Here is a 17,273-nt window from a genome sequence, read left to right as displayed (position 1 = left end):
ATAGAATGAGCACCTGAAGGGCACACTAAATTATGGAGAAGGCTTGACTAAGTTAGCACCCAACAGTATGAGAATTCTTATTCTCGGGTTACTGCTAGACCTCAGAATCCAAGGAAAAACAGTGAAGACCAATCATGTGCTGATCATCAGAATTACAGAACAAAGCACTGTAAAAACCACTGAAGAGCTAAAGGATTATATCTCCAAAACCTGAAAGATGACCTTAAACAGATTTAAATTAAATCTATCGGAAAACTTAGAGAAATGGATGTTGTAATTGAGACTGTCTCATCGCAGGACTTGACAAAATTAAAAACTGCAAAAAATTTGGAGAGATGAACCTCAGCATTGGTACCCCCCCAAGAAAAACTGGAACTACCATGATGCATCTTTGACATCCCAGAGGAAATGGGAAAAGAAGAAATTATTGAAAACCTACGTCTAAAGGACTATGGATTCTCTGTAGAAGTCCTAAAGAAGGACATTAATTAACAACTTCTCCATAATTAATAGCTTGATTGAGCCAAGATCTTGTCTTGACAAAATCCTGTGTTGTATCCTTAACCAAAGACTCTATGATCTTAGTTACCACTAAAATTAAATTCAATGGCTTAAAGTTAACCATCACTCTTTTTGCCTTCATTGTGATTTTGGGGAATGGTAGCCCTTCTCCATTTGGAGGCGGGGGGGTCATCTCAGAGTCTGTTGCATGATTGTATATATGTCAGTGCAGTATCCCCAATAGGATATTGCACTCACAGCTGTTTTTAGTATAACAGAATGTATACTGTCCACTCCTGTAACTGATTTTATGTCTACTCCCTTAACTTTGCTTCACTTTAGTAGTTTTTCCTAGTGATCAATTCTCTGAGATTGATGTGTCACTTAATTTGCAGCAGTTCAAATCCTTTTGCTATTCCCTAAAGGTTTAAATGGTCTTTCAACTGTAAAGTTGGTTGCAAAGTACCAATTCAACTCATTTTCCTATGCGATCAAGTTTCTCATTCACTCATCTATTTTTGTAGTCATGTATGAAAAGAATTGTCAATTTTTAGCTCTCTGCTTATAATTTCATTACTCAGTACAGCGCTGACCACGCTAGCCAGGTGGGCAAAGTGCCTGTCTGGCAACCCAAAAGTCACAGGTTCGAATCCCGCCTCGGGCTTGGATCACAGTAAAATGCAAAAACCTTGAGAGGTGCATTATGGCCACAGAAGCTGATGCACCAACAACTAACAAAATAAAAGGGGGGGAAAAAAAAAAAAAACTTCGTACAGCAAGTCTTTCCCACGTTTTCTTACTTCTGAGTACACCGTAAATTGTCAAAATAATAGAACAAACTTATCTGTGAAAAGACCTAACTCTCCCCCCCCCCCAAATGCATCTTCGTTCATTTCACAAATATATGTGGCCTCAGTTCTAATGTCAGTGATGTCATCCACTTAGTCTGCCAAACCCCATGCACTTTTTTTGACAAAATCCCAGTTACCTTGTGTCGTTTGGTATGGCCAGAATGAAAAATTGCACGATCTGCAAGATTTCTTTTCTTTTCCATGGTCAAATTACTGTTTCAAATCTTCTGATGTCAATGTTTGCTCAGATTGTGTCAGTGAAATTATTCTTGTATGGATCAAATCCTTCATTCCACACTCCACATTAAATTCTCATCCTTTATCTAAACCTTAGTTTCCAATAAATGTGCTAAGACTGTACAAGAGAATGTTGCATATCATAATTGGCTTTTTTTTTCCAAATTTCCAGGCAGTCAGTTTCTGCCTACACCAAAGCTCGCAACAATTGTAAAGCAGTTGTTAATCAGTCCAAACTAGTTTTCGAACAGGCTAAGATTAGAAAACCTGCTTCTTGCCACAGCTATTGGCCTCAACCTTTGCCCATCTCCATTCCCACCTCTAACAAAACCAGATGGTTCTATTGCCCCTTCAGTCAAAGATAAAGTTGACCTGCTAAGCATCCTATTTTGCATCCAACTTGTGTATTAATGATCTAGGTAAACTACCTTCCATCATTCCCAGTATACTCCATTCAGTACCTCCTATGGTCTTCCATCAAAGGGATGTCAGAAGGATTTTGAAGAATCCTGATGCTAAGAAAGCTCCATGTCCTGATAGCAGTTCTCCACTTGTTCTTAAAACCTGTTCTCCTGAACTTACTCCTGTTCTGTGCCACCTTTTTTTTTTTTTTTTTTTTTTTTTTCCTTTCATATTCCAGATGTGTTAGGCAACTCAGTAGCCAGGTGGGAAGAAGCAGCAGTGAGAAGCACACGCTTCATGATTAGACCGGGGTTCGAGCCCGTCACCACCAAATACGGAGGATGCAGAAAGGTTCGGGAATGACCACCGCATATTCCAGAGCAATATGGCCTTAGTTGCTAATGCGCCTTAAAAAAAAAAAAAAAAAAAAAACCAGATGTGTTTTCCCATCTCGGAAATTTGCTCATATCCAGCCAGTTCCTAAAAGGATGATAAATCCTTCCCATCGTCCCCATTGCACTTCTACACTTTATAAAGTAATGGCCAAATCAATTAACCGCAAACTCTTAAACTATCTAGAAACCTTCCATCTGATCAACAATCACCACTGGTGATATTCTGGTTTATCATACCCATCGATGAACAAATTCTACACTCTGTCTCACGGGCATTCTAATTCTGCTGCATGTCTTTTCTGTAGATTCATCCATGGACTCCGATTCTTCTGAACTGATTTGTATAATTGCTTTTCTATAATTCCCTCTCTTCCGAACCAGTCAACACTCTTTTACTCTCCAACTTCAAACTCGCAGAACCAACTTTTCTTCTTTCTCCTTTATTCATTCAGCTTCCATTTTCTAGAATAACTTTCCTTCATATGTATTTCCTGAAAATTATAATCTACAGACGTTCGAGTCTAAGGTCAACAAGTATCTTCTTTCGTGTTAGGTGAGTCGGAAAACTGCTAGGTTGGGGGATACAAGGACTAACAGATTCACAGTAGCTACTGGCAGAGGTGAAAGTGATTCTTGCACTGCTTCTATTGGAATGAGCAGCAGCCTGGAAAATGAGATGTAGGATATTTCAGAGACTGCTGGGAATCATTGGGATACATGTAATCACATGGGTTGTGTTAGGGTAGCTAAGAAAAAGAACAGGCACATGTATACTTGCATGTACACCAATGCTAGGAGTTTAGTAAATAAATTTGATGAATTTGAGGTATTGCTCAAAACATCAAAGGCAGATATTGTTGGGATTTCAGAGACGTGGTGTCACACAAATATAAGGAATGCAGAACTGGAATTTGGGGAGTACAATGTCTACAGAAAGGATAGACTGGATAGGAAGGGAGGAGGGGTTATGCTATTAGTTAAGAAATACATAAAATCCAAGGAAGTGAAGCCAGTCGACATCGCTGGACAGTGCAGTGCCGAGTCAGTTTGGTGTGACATAAGCATTGGGAGATCAAAATTGAGAGTAGGAGTGTGCTATAGGCCTAATGACTCTGATGAGTATAATAAGAAACTGTACAGGGAAATAGAGTGGGCCAGTAAATCAGAGAGGTCTTATAATGGAGGATTTTAATTTCCCAGATATTGACTAAAATTTTGGGGCTGGTCACTCACACACTAGCAAGGCTTTTGTGGATTTATTGGATGATTGTTTTCTACATCATCATGTTCGGGAAGCAACTAGAAGGAATAATACTCTTGATTTGATTATCAGTAGTGATTCTTCATGCATTAAGAATCTGCAGATAAATGAACCACTAGGTAGCAGTGATCACAGTGTGCTGAAGTGGGATTTACTCAAAGAGGTAACTACCATTAGGGGTAAAGGGAAGGGTTATTGCTTTCGTAAAGGCGACTACGATGGACTGAGACAGTACTTAAATTGTATACAGTGGGACCAACTGATGATGTTACCAACAGCAAATTCAAAATGGGAAGCATTCAAAGAATTTATCTTGGAAGCTACTAGGCTTTACATACCAACTAAGAAATATTGTTCAAGGTTTAGGCCTAAATGGATGTCAGATGAACTAAAGACATATGGCAGAGAAGAAAAATGCATGGGATACATACAAATTAACATGTGACAGAAGCCTATGATAGATACAAGTTGATCTGTAACCAAGTTACAAAGGAGGTTAGGCAGATTACGAGAAATCTTTGGCAAGGGATGCAAAGAAAAACAGCAAAGAGTTCTTTACTTATGTAAACTCTAGAAGGAAGGGGTTGAATCAGATTGGTCCACTTGATATCGATGGGTCAACTGTTGATGATCCTTCTCAGGTAGCTAACAAACTAAATGAATATTTTGCATCGACATTCACACATGAGGAGTTATTCAGCGAGGGGAATGCCAGAGGTGTATTCAACTCTGGCAGTAAGCTAGAGAATCTTGTAATAACTGAGAGTAAAGTGGAGGAGAAATGGTTGAAGATAAACATAAGAAAGGCACCTGGGGTGGATGGAATCTATCCAGTTATATTAAAGGAGGCAGCAAAGGAAGTAAGAAACCCTTAGCCATAATTATAAGAGCTTCCTTGGACTCACGGGAGGTACCCATGGACTGGAGATGTGCAAATGTAACCCCAATTCACAAAAGGAGGATCAAAAAAAAGTAAAAAAAAGTAAAGTGCAGCCATTATCAACCCACTGCAGGGTGGAAGCCTCCTCAACAATTCATGCTGAGGGAAATGGACCATAATCTGCCACGCTGGTCCAGTGCGGGTTGGCAGATCGACCGTATTCAGCAGGCAGGGGCTTGAACCCCGGTCTACTCAAAGAGCATGTGCCACTGCACTCCCGCTCCTGCCCACTCGGCTACGGAGGAGGATCAAAGGCTGACACAAGTAATTATAGACCTGTTAGTTTAACTTCTGTTCCAGGTAAATTAATGGAGGCACTGGTTAAAGAAGCACTGCAGGATCATCTAGACAAGAATTCAGTTATAGCTCAGACGCAGCATGGTTTTGTTAAGGGCAGGTCTTGCCTGACCAATTTGATTGGATACTATGATGTAGTCACAAAAGAACTGGATGCAGGGAATAACTTTGATATTATATATTTGGATCTTAGAAAGGCTTTTGATACTGTTGCACATGGAAGACTGCTGCCCAAATTGGAGCAGTGTGGCATTGGAGGCAAATTTGGATAAAGAGGTGGTTGAGGGGGAGAAGACAGAGTGGTAATCAATGGACACTGCTCATCGTGGACTAATGTTATTAGTGGAGTCCCTCAGGGTTCGGTATTGGGTCCATTATTGTTTTCTGTATTTATAAATGATATTGATGATGGTATATCAAGCTTAATGTCCAAGTTTGCAGACGATACGAAGGTTGGCAGGGTTGTCAAGGACACTACTGACACTATGCCGCTGCAACAGGATCTGCAAACATTGAGCAGATGGGTTGAGAGGTGGCAAATGAATTTTAGCATTGACAAATGTAAAGTACTACATATGGGAAACAGCAACCCCAGAGCAATGTATCAACTCTGTGGTACTACACTGACAGTGGTAGAGAATGAAAGGGATCTGGGGGTGGTTGTGCAGGCAGATATGAAATTCTCTGAGCAGTGCAGACGGGCTGCAAGAGTAGCTCATGGTGTATTGTCAATGATATATAGGAATTTTTCTAGAAGGGATAAGGAGGTGATTATTCCCTTGTATAAGGCAATGGTCAGGCCACACCTAGAGTACTGTATACAGGCCTGGAGGTCTCATTTCAAGAAGGATGTAGAGCTGCTGGAACGAGTACAGAGAAGGGCAACAAGATTAGTGAATGGAACAAAGGGGTGCTCTTACGAAGAAAGGCTTAAGTTTTGCAAATTACAGTGTCTGGAGACTAGGCACCAGCGAGGTGATCTGATAGAGGTGTATAAAGCCTTGAATGGTGGAGCATGCTCAATGCTGATGGGATTCTTCCTCTTGCTCAGAATAATCACCTGAGAGGGCATAAATTCAAATTGAGGAAAGACAGATGTCGGATAGACGTGAGGAAATTTGCCTTTACCCAACGGGTGGTTGGTTGGTGGAACACTTCCATCCCTTGTCATGGAAGTTGATAGCCTAAATAAGTTTAAGGCTCAGCTGGACAGGTATTTCGAACGAACAGAGGGGTGAAGTGGAAGTGGTTATTTTTTTATTTATTTACTTTTTTTTTTGGCTGATGCTACATAAGCTTGCTTTCTTGCATCAAATACCTCTACTAATGCTAATGTTATTAACCTTATGTCCATGCATGGTACTGGGTACTATAGGTTCTAATACCTCGTGTTTGGGGTTTTATTTAAAAAATTCTTACGTTCAGCTTTGTTGCCATAAGACTTTAATTTCTGTAGGTTGTAATTTTTGGGAAATACATGGAGGAAGGTTATTCCAAAGAAAACAATCTTCAGAAAATTTTTCAGGATCTTGTACATTTCATATGCTGAAGTTCTGTAGTAAATATTTTAGTTGGCTTTCAATAATACTTCTTACTTTAATGTTTTTTACAAAAAAAAAATATCCATTTTGAGTGCTTCTTTGCAGGATATCAGATGAGAGTGGCCACTGTAAATGATTCATACGTAAGTTCATTGCTTGTATAGAGTGTATTGCACATATTTGTATCCTCTGGTGTGTATTTCAAAGAAAAGAACCATTATCTAATCGATAATGGTTCTTTTCTTTGTTCTCGTTTAAATAGTGTACCTGTCTTAAATCAAAACATTTCTTCGTTACTAAATTAAATCAAGTCACCAAAGAAACATTTGGATGCCCAACAGAAAAATAAAATTGGAGGCTCGTCAAGGACTTGTATTTAATCAGCTTCCAAGTGATGATGCACCCATAGGTCGAACTTGAGAGCAGAGGCCCATATTGTGGAATGCTGTGTTAAAATCAATTGCATACTGCTCTGTTTCAAGAAGATTGAAAGGAATCTTCTTGAAATGGAATCTTCTCTAAATGGAATCTTCTTGAAACAGAGCATACTGCTCTGTTTCAAGAAGATTCCATTTAGAGAGTCCACTGTCAGCAAACACTGATAAATTATTGATATTAGCAAGAGAGTCTTAGTTTTTACGGTCAATAGAGAGGTTTAATGTTGATAAATCTTAAGTGGTAGTAATACCAGAATAACATATTTACTGGGTTGGTACCGAATGCAGTTTGTTTAGAAATTACATGACACACAGTCTAACATGAAGTTTCGCTGAGCAGATAAGGAATGATTAGGCCAAATCTTGAGTAGTATATACAGGTTTGAAGTTTGTAAACCCAAGGCCCCCCCTCTCCCTGCCTTTCCCAAAGGGAGACATAGGTCTGTAAATTGCAACAGCTTGTCATCTGTGAAGAGATCCTGTGGAAGTGTTTAAGGTCTTGATTGGGTTGAGGAAACTAAAATAGTAATGGCATTCTTACACTTTCAGATGACATTCACCAGGGAAAATAAATTTAAATTGGAAAATGATGGTTACAATTTAGTGTTGGACAGTTTGCTTTCTGCCAGGCAGTAAGTGTTTCGGAAGTGGATTGTTTGAATAAATTTAAAGGATTTAGAAAATTATTACAAAGTATGGGCAAATGTTATTTTTTTATTTTTTTGCTATATTTGCTTTCTGTGTAGCATCATATTTCCCCTACTAATACATTTTTCTTATGACATAATCAGTCTGAAACATTCATAATATTTCTGAAGTTATATAATCATTGCTTTAAAGTTTTGGATATTCTTCACTTTTGTTGTTCAAGGTATTAATATGTGATACTTTTGTTTTCAGTAATTAAGATATGATCTGGTTAAAAATGGGGTGTTTTCCAATGTTTCATTTCATTACTTATTCATTGTTAAACAATGAAGAATTAATTATTTTTTCTTATTATTTGATAAATAAAATGAAAAATTAAATTGTCCCAGTTATCCTTATAGAAATCATCAAAAATATTACTCCTATGCAGAAATTCCACAAAATCATTTGTCTATAAGCATTTCTGTTTTCTATTTCATATTTGATAAAATGATTTTGAATTTGTATCCCATGTATCTCCTAGGAGTCATCAAGAATATGAAAAGAAACTATGGGAACAGATACTAAACTGTCAGCAAAGGTAATATGTGTTTTTAACATTCCTATATTTACTATGTAGGCAGAGTTAATTAATTGAAATTTTTTTAATCATCTCTTCATAAGTATTAAGTGAAAAGGAATTTCACTTAATGCTTTCAATGTCCTTGAGGATTATTCTTGATCAGAAAAGCTTTCAGTATTAATTCCAAACATAATATGAGAGACATTTGAAAATTTCGTGACCAGAGTATGAAGAGTTTGAGGAGTGTGATAACTTATTTTTCAACATATTTCCCTTTACAGTCAATACATGTTTTTGGCAATACATTGATTCCAGCTGCAAAGAAAGTTATCTCTTGGGCATCCAAGAATTCATCCACTGTAGCAACGATATCACCGGCGCTGGGATAAAGGGATATCAGTCAGGTATTTTTTTCAAATTGGGTAATAGGTGTAAAGTTGGTGGTAGATCTGATGAATGTGGGGAATGGTCCAAGATATCAAAGATCCAGTCATGCAGTGTAACATGGCAGTGACAGACTTGTGAGCAGGTGCATTTATCTGGTGAAAAGACTTCATGGTCTGTGTAATAGGCCGCTGTGACTCTCTGGCCTTTCTAAAGGTAATCTACTCGCAACACTCCATCAGCTTCCCAAAAGACTGTTGTCGTCACCTTTCCAGTAGAAGTAATAATTTCATTTTCAAGTAATATTTTCTCCGTTTGAAAAATATCAGCGTTTTTTTTTTTTTCTGCAATTTGTTTCATATCTAAGTCAACATTAAATGGATAAGAAATACATTGAACCAATGTCTTCAATTGTTTTAAAATCACTGAAACTGGTTTCAAAATCAACCACAACTTCCTCAATTTCAGAAACATATTTGTCACTATTAAATTCAAAAATTCAATATTTTTGTAAATGATCTTGCATATTTGCAAATGATCGAATTTTTTTCTTTGAGATTCTTATCCGTTGCCAAAAATTGATATTTATTGCTGGAACAGACTTCCATCTGTTGTGGAAATTGATACCTTAAATAAATTTAAGGCTGAACTAGACAAACATTTGGAGTGACCGGATGGGAAAATGGAAAGGTGGTTTTTTTTTTTTTTTTTCCCCCCTGGCTAATTCTGTGTAATTTTTTTTTTCTTGGCTAATTCTTGGCTTGCTTTCTTGCATCATATGCCTAAACTAATGCTAAAAGAAATAAAATGTACTAAAAAACTAAAAATGAACTATGTACTAAAAAAATAGAAAAAAAAATCTGCATAATAATTGATGAGTCAACAACATTATCCAAACAAAGTGTCTTAATTCTTTACGTGCATGTTGAACTTGCTTGAGCCATGTATGATTTTTATAGATCTTATTGAACTAGAAAAGACAACTGCTGAATGCATAAATGCTGGCATAATTACAGCTCTAAATAGCTGTGATTTTCTGAAAAATATTTAAAAGAAAATCTTATTGGATTTTGTTTTGATAATGCTGGGGGAAAAGTCCGGTGTTTCAAGCAGACATTTACAATAATTTCCAACCATTATTTGGCATTGCCTAGATCATCGTTAGCATTAGTTGATTCTCTAAAAAATATGAAAGAAGTGAATCATTTTGAAATATTTCTAGATAAACTGTATGCATGATATCACCCCCCCCCCCAAAAAAAAAAAAAAACTAGTGCGATTTAAGGATGATTGCCAAAGAACTTGATGTCAAGATCATATGTTCGGGCCACAATGGTCAGGTTGTATCTTGCAGACGACAGTTGCGGTTTGGAGGAACTACTCCGCTTTGTGAAAATGTTTTGAACCCCAAGTTAAATATCGGGATTATTATAAACAGACTTAAATCTGGAAATTCTTAACAATTTGGCACTAATGATTGCATCCTGCAGGGGCTCTCTTATCTCTCTAAAGCTTTACAAAGTCACAGCATCACTATAGTACACGCAGATAAGTTAATTATCAGAAATTCATATCAGTGCTATTCATAATTTGAAAAATTCTGAAGAAAATTATGAAGCTAAATTGAGAGGTTCTGATATCAAAAGAATTTGAAGGAATCAAAATCGAAAGAACATGTTTAAAAAATTACCTTGTGACAAGTTGTTAAACTGCATTGTTTCATCCTTAAAGGATAGGCTATTAATTCAACAGAGTAATTTTAATTAAAATAAAGAAAATAATGATATCATTCACAATAAGGAATTGAAAGAAACTTTAAACATATGCCGCCCGGAAATGTGAAATATGGAATAACTTTCATCTTCATGGAAATAGGATGAAAAACGAATAAGAAATTTAAGTTTTCTAATAAAATATGAGAAGAAAATTAATGATTTTAGAGATTTTGCTGATGACACTTTATCTTTAAAATCGAGCAAAATTCCCTTTTCTATTAAAAAAGCCAGAAATATCCTTGAAACCATTGTGATTAGCAGTGATGATGCTGAGGGATCTTTCAGTGTAATGAATAATATTGTATCAATAAAAAGAACATCTTTGACAAATTAAACACGTTGCAGATATGATGACCATAAATCTAAATGGAAAACCATTGCTTCAAGTTCATCCTTAATTATTGCTCAGATATTGAGAGATCTAGAATAGCTTGTTCTTTTATGTAATATTTTGTTTTTTTATTAGCATTAGCATTAGTAGAGGCATTTGATGCAAGAAAGCAAGCTTATGCAGCATCAGCCAAAAAAAAAAAAAAAAAAAACCCACTTCCACTTCACCCCTCTGTTCGTTCAAAATACCTGTCCAGCTGAGCCTTAAACTTATTTAGGCTATCAACCTCCACCACAAGGGATGGAAGTCTGTTCCACCAACCAACCCGCTGGCTAAAAGCAAATTTCCACACGTCTATCCTACATCTGTCTTTCCTCAATTTAAATTTATGCCCTCTCAGGTGATTTTTCTGAGCTAGAGGAAGAATCTCATCAGCATTGAGCATGCTTAAACCATTCAAGGCTGTATACACCTCTATCAGATCACCTCGCTGGTGCCTAGTCTCCAGACACTGTAATTTGCAAAACTTAAGCCTTTCTTCGTAAGAGCACCCCTTTGTTCCATTCACTAATCTTGTTGCCCTTCTCTGTACTCGTTCCAGCAGCTCTACATCCTTCTTGAAATGAGGCCTCCAGACCTGTATACAGTACTCTAGGTGTGGCCTGACCATTGCCTTATACAATGGAATAATCACCTCCTTATCCCTGCTGGAAAAATTCCTGTATATCATTGACAATACTCCATGAGCTACTCTTGCAGCCCGTCTGCACTGCTCAGAGAACTTCATATCTGCCTGCACAACCACCCCCAAGTCCCTTTCATTCTCTACCACTGTCAGTGTAGTACCACAGAGTTGATACGTTGCTCTGGAGTTATATTCTAGAATGTTTTGTGCAATTTTTTTTGTTATTTGTGATATGGGAAATAGTTCATTATTCACAATATTAAAATTTTTTATGAAAAAAAAGTATCTATTATATTTCCCTACTTGAAAAAAAAAAAGAACAAAAAGTTGGCAAAACTGCCAGCTCACTGTTAAAATATTCACAGATCACCACTGTTGACAATCACAATGTTCTGTCCGTCCTCAGATTTTTTTAGTTCTTCTTGTATATTTACCGTAAGAGATTTTGCATCCGTAACAAATGCATCATCAGCCCAGTCGAAATTTAATGCTGTCTCTAAAATAATCCTTGAACTTATGCTGCAAGTTATCTGAATGTTCTTTAATGAAGTCCACTTGGAAGCTACTAGGCTTTTCATGCCAACTAAGAAATACTGTTCAAGTTTAGACTTAAATGGATGTCAGATGAACTAATGAGGCTTGTGGGATGCATAAAAATTATCAGGTGACACAGAAGCCTATGGCAGATATAAGCTGATCTGTAATAAACTTACAAAGGAGGTTAGGCAAGGCTTCTTTACTTAGGTAAACTCTAGAAGGAAGGGGATTAATCAGAGTGGTCCATTTGATGTTGGTTGTTTGAGTGTTGATGATCCTGCTCAGATAGCTTATAAACTGAATCAGTATTTTGTATCTACATTCACACATGAGGAATTCTGTAAGGAAGAGGAGAACTGCTATCCAGTTATATTGAAGGAGGCAGCGAGGGAAATAAGAAAACCCGTAGCTATAATTATGAGAGCATCCTTAGATTCAGTGGAGGTCCCCATGGACTGGAGATGTGCAAATATATCTACAATTCACAAAAGGTGACAAATAATTATAGACCTGTTAGTTTAACTTCTGTTGCAGGGGAAAATAATGGCATCTCTGGTTAAAGAAGTGAGGCAGAATTACCTAGACATGACTGCCGTAATAGTTCAGACACAGCATGGGTTTGTTAAGGGGATGTCTTGTCTGACCAGTTTGATTGGATACTACGATGTGGTCACAAAGGAACTGGATGCAAAAAATAACTTCGATATCATATACTTGGATTTCAAGAAAGATTTTGATACTGTTGCATATGGAAGATTGCTTTACAAATTGGAACAGTATGGCATTAAGGGCAGGTTGCTGCAATGGATAAAGGGATGGTTGAGTGGGAGATGGCAGAGAGAGGTAATAATGGACAATGCACTATGTGGACTAATGTTATTAGTGGAGTCCCCCAAGGTTCGGTGCTGGGCCCATTGTTGTTTTGTGTATTTATCAATGATATCGATGAAGGCATATCAGGCTTAATGTTCAAGTTTGCAGATGATACAAAGGTTGGCAAGGTTGTTAAGGACACTAATGACAGTATGCTACTGCAACAGGATCTAGAAAAGTTAGGCAGATGGGCTGAGAAGTGGCAACTGAAGTTTAACATTGACAAATGCAAATACTGCATATGGGTAGGTAGGAGTAAACCAAGAGAAACATACCAACTGTGTGGTACTGCACTTGTGGAGGTGGAGAATGAAAAAGACCTGTGGGTAATTGTGCAGTCAGATATGAAGTTCTCTGAGTAGTACAAATGGGCTGCCAGAACAGTTGATGGAGTTTTGTCAATGATATATAGGAATTTTACTAGCAGAGACAAGGTGATTATCCCCTTATATAAGGCAGTGGTCAGGCCTCACCTTGAGTACTGCATACAGTCTGGAGGCCTCATTTTAGGAAGGATGTAGAGTTGTTAAAACGAGTACAGAGAACTGCAACAAGATTGGTGAGAGGAACAAATGGGTGCTCTTATGAAGAAAGGCTTAAGTTCTGCAAGTTGCAGTATCTGGAGACTAGGCACCTGTGAGGTGATCTGACTGAGGTGTATAAGGCCATGAATAGTTTAAGCAGGCTCAGTGCTGATGGGACATTTCCACTTGCTCAGATTACTCACCTGAGGGAACATAAATTCAAATTATAGAGTAGGTGTGCAGAAATTCATCTTCGTGTAGCGGGGGCATAGATTCAAATTGAGGACTGCTTTAATAGTGTAAAAAAAATTTAAGGCTGAACTAGACAATCGTTTTGAGTGAATGTATGGGTGAGATGGGAAGGGGTTTTTTTTGCTGTTGCTATATAAACTTGCTTTCTTGCATCATATGCCTCAAGTAATGCTTAATGCTAAACACTTTATTACACACAGCAAAAAGGCGCCTCCGTAGCCAGGTGGGAAGGAGCAGCAGTGCGTAGCACACGCTTCTTGATTAGACCGAGGTTCGAGCCCGTCACCACCAAATATGGAGGATGCGAAAAGGTCAGGGAATGACCACCGCATATCCCGGAGCAATATGGTCTTAGCTGCTATTGCTCCTAAATAACAAACAACACACAGCAAGTGGCCATACAGTTAGGAACATCTCAAACGATCTATTTGCAGTGTGTTGTATCCACAAATCCAGCTTATTTTGAAAGCCTTGAATCTTTTCCATATTCTTAGAGAAAAAAAAAAAAAAAAAAAAAATTTTTCGTTCTTGCCTTGCATTTTTCAGTTCAGTTCATTCAAGTGAATGAAAATATCGGAAAGATGTGCCAGCTTAGTTACCCATTCATCATCTGCAAATAACTCTGCAAACTCGTGCCCCTCAACTGTTAAAAATGTCTGTAGCTCCGCCTTAAGTTCAAAAAGGCAGGTTAACACTTTACCACATGACATCTGCCATACTTCTGTATGTAGCAGGAGTATGGTGTGTTCAGATCCCATTTCCTGATCCCATGCACCCCGGGTGCACAAGAAAGGCACCCGGGGTGGATGGGATCTATCCAGTTATATTAAAGGAGGCAGCAAAGGAAGTAAGCAAACCCTTAGCCATAATTATGAGAGCTTCCTTGGACTCAGGGGAGGTACCCATAGACTGGAAATGTGCAAATGTGACCCCAATTCACAAAGGAGGATCAAAGGCTGACACAAGTAATTATAGACCTGTGAGCTTAACTTCTGTTCCAGGAAAATTAATGGAGGCACTGGTTAAAGAAGCACTGCAGGATCATTTAGACAAGACTTCAGTTATAGCTCAGACACAGCATGGTTTTGTTAAGGGGAAGTCTTGCCTGACCAACTTGATTGGATACTATGATGCAGTCACAAAAGAACTGGATGCAGGGAATAACTTTGATATTATATACTTGGATCTTAGAAAGGCTTTTGATACTGTTGCACATGGAAGACTGCTACACAAATTGGAGCAGTGTGACACTGGAGGCAAATTGCTGCTATGGATAAAGGGGTGGTTGAGGGGGAGAAGACAGAGAGTGGTAATCAATGGACACTGCTCATCGTGGACTAATATTATTAGTGGAGTCCCTCAGGGCTCAGTGTTGGGTCCATTATTGTTTTCTGTATTTATAAATGATATTGATGATGGTATATCAAGCTTAATGTCCAAGTTTGCAGATGATACAAAGGTTGGCAGGGTTGTCAAGGACACTACTGACACTATGCTGCTGCAACAGGATCTGGAAAGGTTGAGCAGATGGGCTGAGAGGTGGCAAATGAAGTTTAACATTGACAAATGTAAAGTACTACACATGGGAAACAGCAACCCCAGACACAAAACGTAAAAAATCTGCGAACTGAGAGGCCACAATTGATTTGAGTCAACTTGTACTGCTTCGTCCAACACAATTTTCAGATCAGATGGCAAAGACTGTTTCAGTAAAAATGACATTGTGAAATATAACAATGAGTAGCATTACAAACATAGTTAAATTCTTACAATGGGTAAAAGTTCTTGGTTGTCAATTTCTAATCATAATACGTATAGTATTATTTATAGGTATACAGCTTCAGCAAACATTGTGGCACACTGGTCTAGATTATCAGCATATGCATGCATTGAATGAGTCTTATTATGAAAAATGTTAATTTATACAATTAACATTATGTTAATTGTATAAATTGAATTCAACCGATCTGGTTAGTACATAATTACAGTGTCTGGAGACTAGGCACCTGCGCGATGATCTGATTGAGGCGTATAAAGCCTTGAATGGTTTGAGCATGCTCGATGCTGATGGGATTCTTCCTCTTGCTCAGAATAATCGCCTGAGAGAGCATAAATTGAAATTGAGGAAAGACGGTTGTAGGATAAATGTGCGGAAGTTTGCCTTTAGCCAGCGAGTGGTTGATTGCCGGAACAAACTTCCATCTGTCATTGTAGAAGTTGATAGCTTAGAATCAAGGCAGAACTTGACAAACATTTGGAGCAAGTGGATGGGTGAAATAAGGGTGTTTTTTTTTTTTTTGTTTTTTTGTTTTTTTGGATGATGCTATATAAGTTTGCTTTCTTGCATCATGTTCCTTTGCTAATCTACATTGTGCATTCTTGTTAACAGTCATAGATCATTTTTTTTGCAAAACTGTGAATAGTCTTGGAATCGTAGAGAGATGTGACTGTACATGTGGTGATCTATAAACGTGGGAACATGTTGTTTTTAATTGTTTGGAATATGCTGATGTACGTTTGGATTTACTGAATAATGTTGACTGTAACTCATCTGCTGGATGAAATTGAGCCATTACTTTATTCAAACAAGGAAAAATTTAGCCTTTCAAAATTTTGCAAATTCAGTTTTTGTGAGAAGGAATATTCTTTTATAATTAATAATGAATGAATTGGTGGACTGTACCCTTTTATTTACTTGGGATAGTATGTTATTTTTTATATAGGAACAGAGAAATTTCTTTGCTGAAGTGAGCAGGATGTTGGTACTGTTTCCTTCATGGGTGGGTGTCCACTTCTGCTCCTGCCAACACAGTTGGCAAGAAGCCTTAGTTGTTGTTTTTCTTTGGTTTGATCCTACAATAACACCTTTTTTCCAGCTTGGTTTTGTTGGTTAATATGAGCAACTTCTGTTGAGCTCTTTTACTGCTGGTCTATTGCTGTTCCATGAACTGTTTATCTTATGGAGATTACTGGAAATGATCTGTCTCTGGTATGTGACGCTCATCTCTGGACAGTGTCACTTCATTGGTTTCTGTTGTAGCTTGCTTTTCTCACTCGTTGTGCTGTAGCTGAGTTCGGGATGACCATTGCACAGTATAGTTGGTTCTTAACCTGAACAAGTGGAAGTATCTCATCAGCATTGAGCCTGCTCAAACCATTCAAGGCCTTATACACCTCGATCAGATCATCTCACAGGTGCCTAGTCTCCAGATGCTGCAACTTGCAGAACTTAAGCCTTTCTTCATAAGCGCACAGGGGCCCACTTATTGCTGCCCTTCTCTGTACTTGTTCTAGCAACTCTACATCCTTCCAAAAATGAGGCCTTCAGACCTGTATGCAGTACTCAAGGTGTGGCCTCACCATTGCCTTATACAAAGGGATACTCACCTTGTCTCTGCTAGCAAAATTCCTATATATCATTGACAAAACTCCATGACCTGCTCTGGCAGCCCATTTGCACTGCTCAGAGAACTTCATATCTGACTGCACCATTACCTCCAGGTCGTTTTCATTCTCCACCTCCCTGAGTATAATTGTTGGTAGTTTAGTACGTTGGTATGTTTCTCTTGGGTTACTGCTACCCATATTTAGTACTTTGCATTTGTCAATGATAAACATCAGTTGCCACTTCTCAGCCCATCTGCCTAACTTTTCAGGATCCTGTTGCAGTAGTATACACTCTTTACTGTTATTAACAACCGTGCCAACCTTTGTATCATCTGCACTCTTGGACATTAAGCCTGATATACCTTCATCGATATCATTTATAAATACACAAAACAACAAAGGGCCCAGCACCAAACCTGGGAGACTCCACTAATAACATTAGTCCATGGAGGG

At 38.0% G+C, this 17,273-nt stretch overlaps 1 protein-coding gene across 4 annotated transcripts in view; it reads left to right on the top strand.

Moving 5' to 3' along the window:
* Window positions 1-17,273, top strand: part of LOC150075706 (CCR4-NOT transcription complex subunit 4-like) — a 494,519-nt gene that overhangs the window by 268,610 nt on the left and 208,636 nt on the right. For all 4 annotated transcript variants that reach the window (XM_090388673.1, XM_090388675.1, XM_090388674.1 and 1 more), the window contains exon 10: window positions 8,034-8,090. In XM_090388673.1, the coding sequence (XP_090244799.1) occupies window positions 8,034-8,090 (57 nt within the window). The remainder of the gene's footprint in view (window positions 1-8,033; window positions 8,091-17,273) is intronic.

The sequence above is a fragment of the Mastigoproctus giganteus genome, chromosome 14, assembly GCF_048544385.1.
Source record: "Mastigoproctus giganteus isolate SK-2022 chromosome 14, ASM4854438v1, whole genome shotgun sequence".
In the NCBI taxonomy this organism is placed as follows: Eukaryota; Metazoa; Arthropoda; class Arachnida; order Uropygi; family Thelyphonidae; genus Mastigoproctus; species Mastigoproctus giganteus.
Note: the sequence above shows the minus strand (reverse complement) of the source record. Positions and strands in the feature narration are given on the sequence as shown.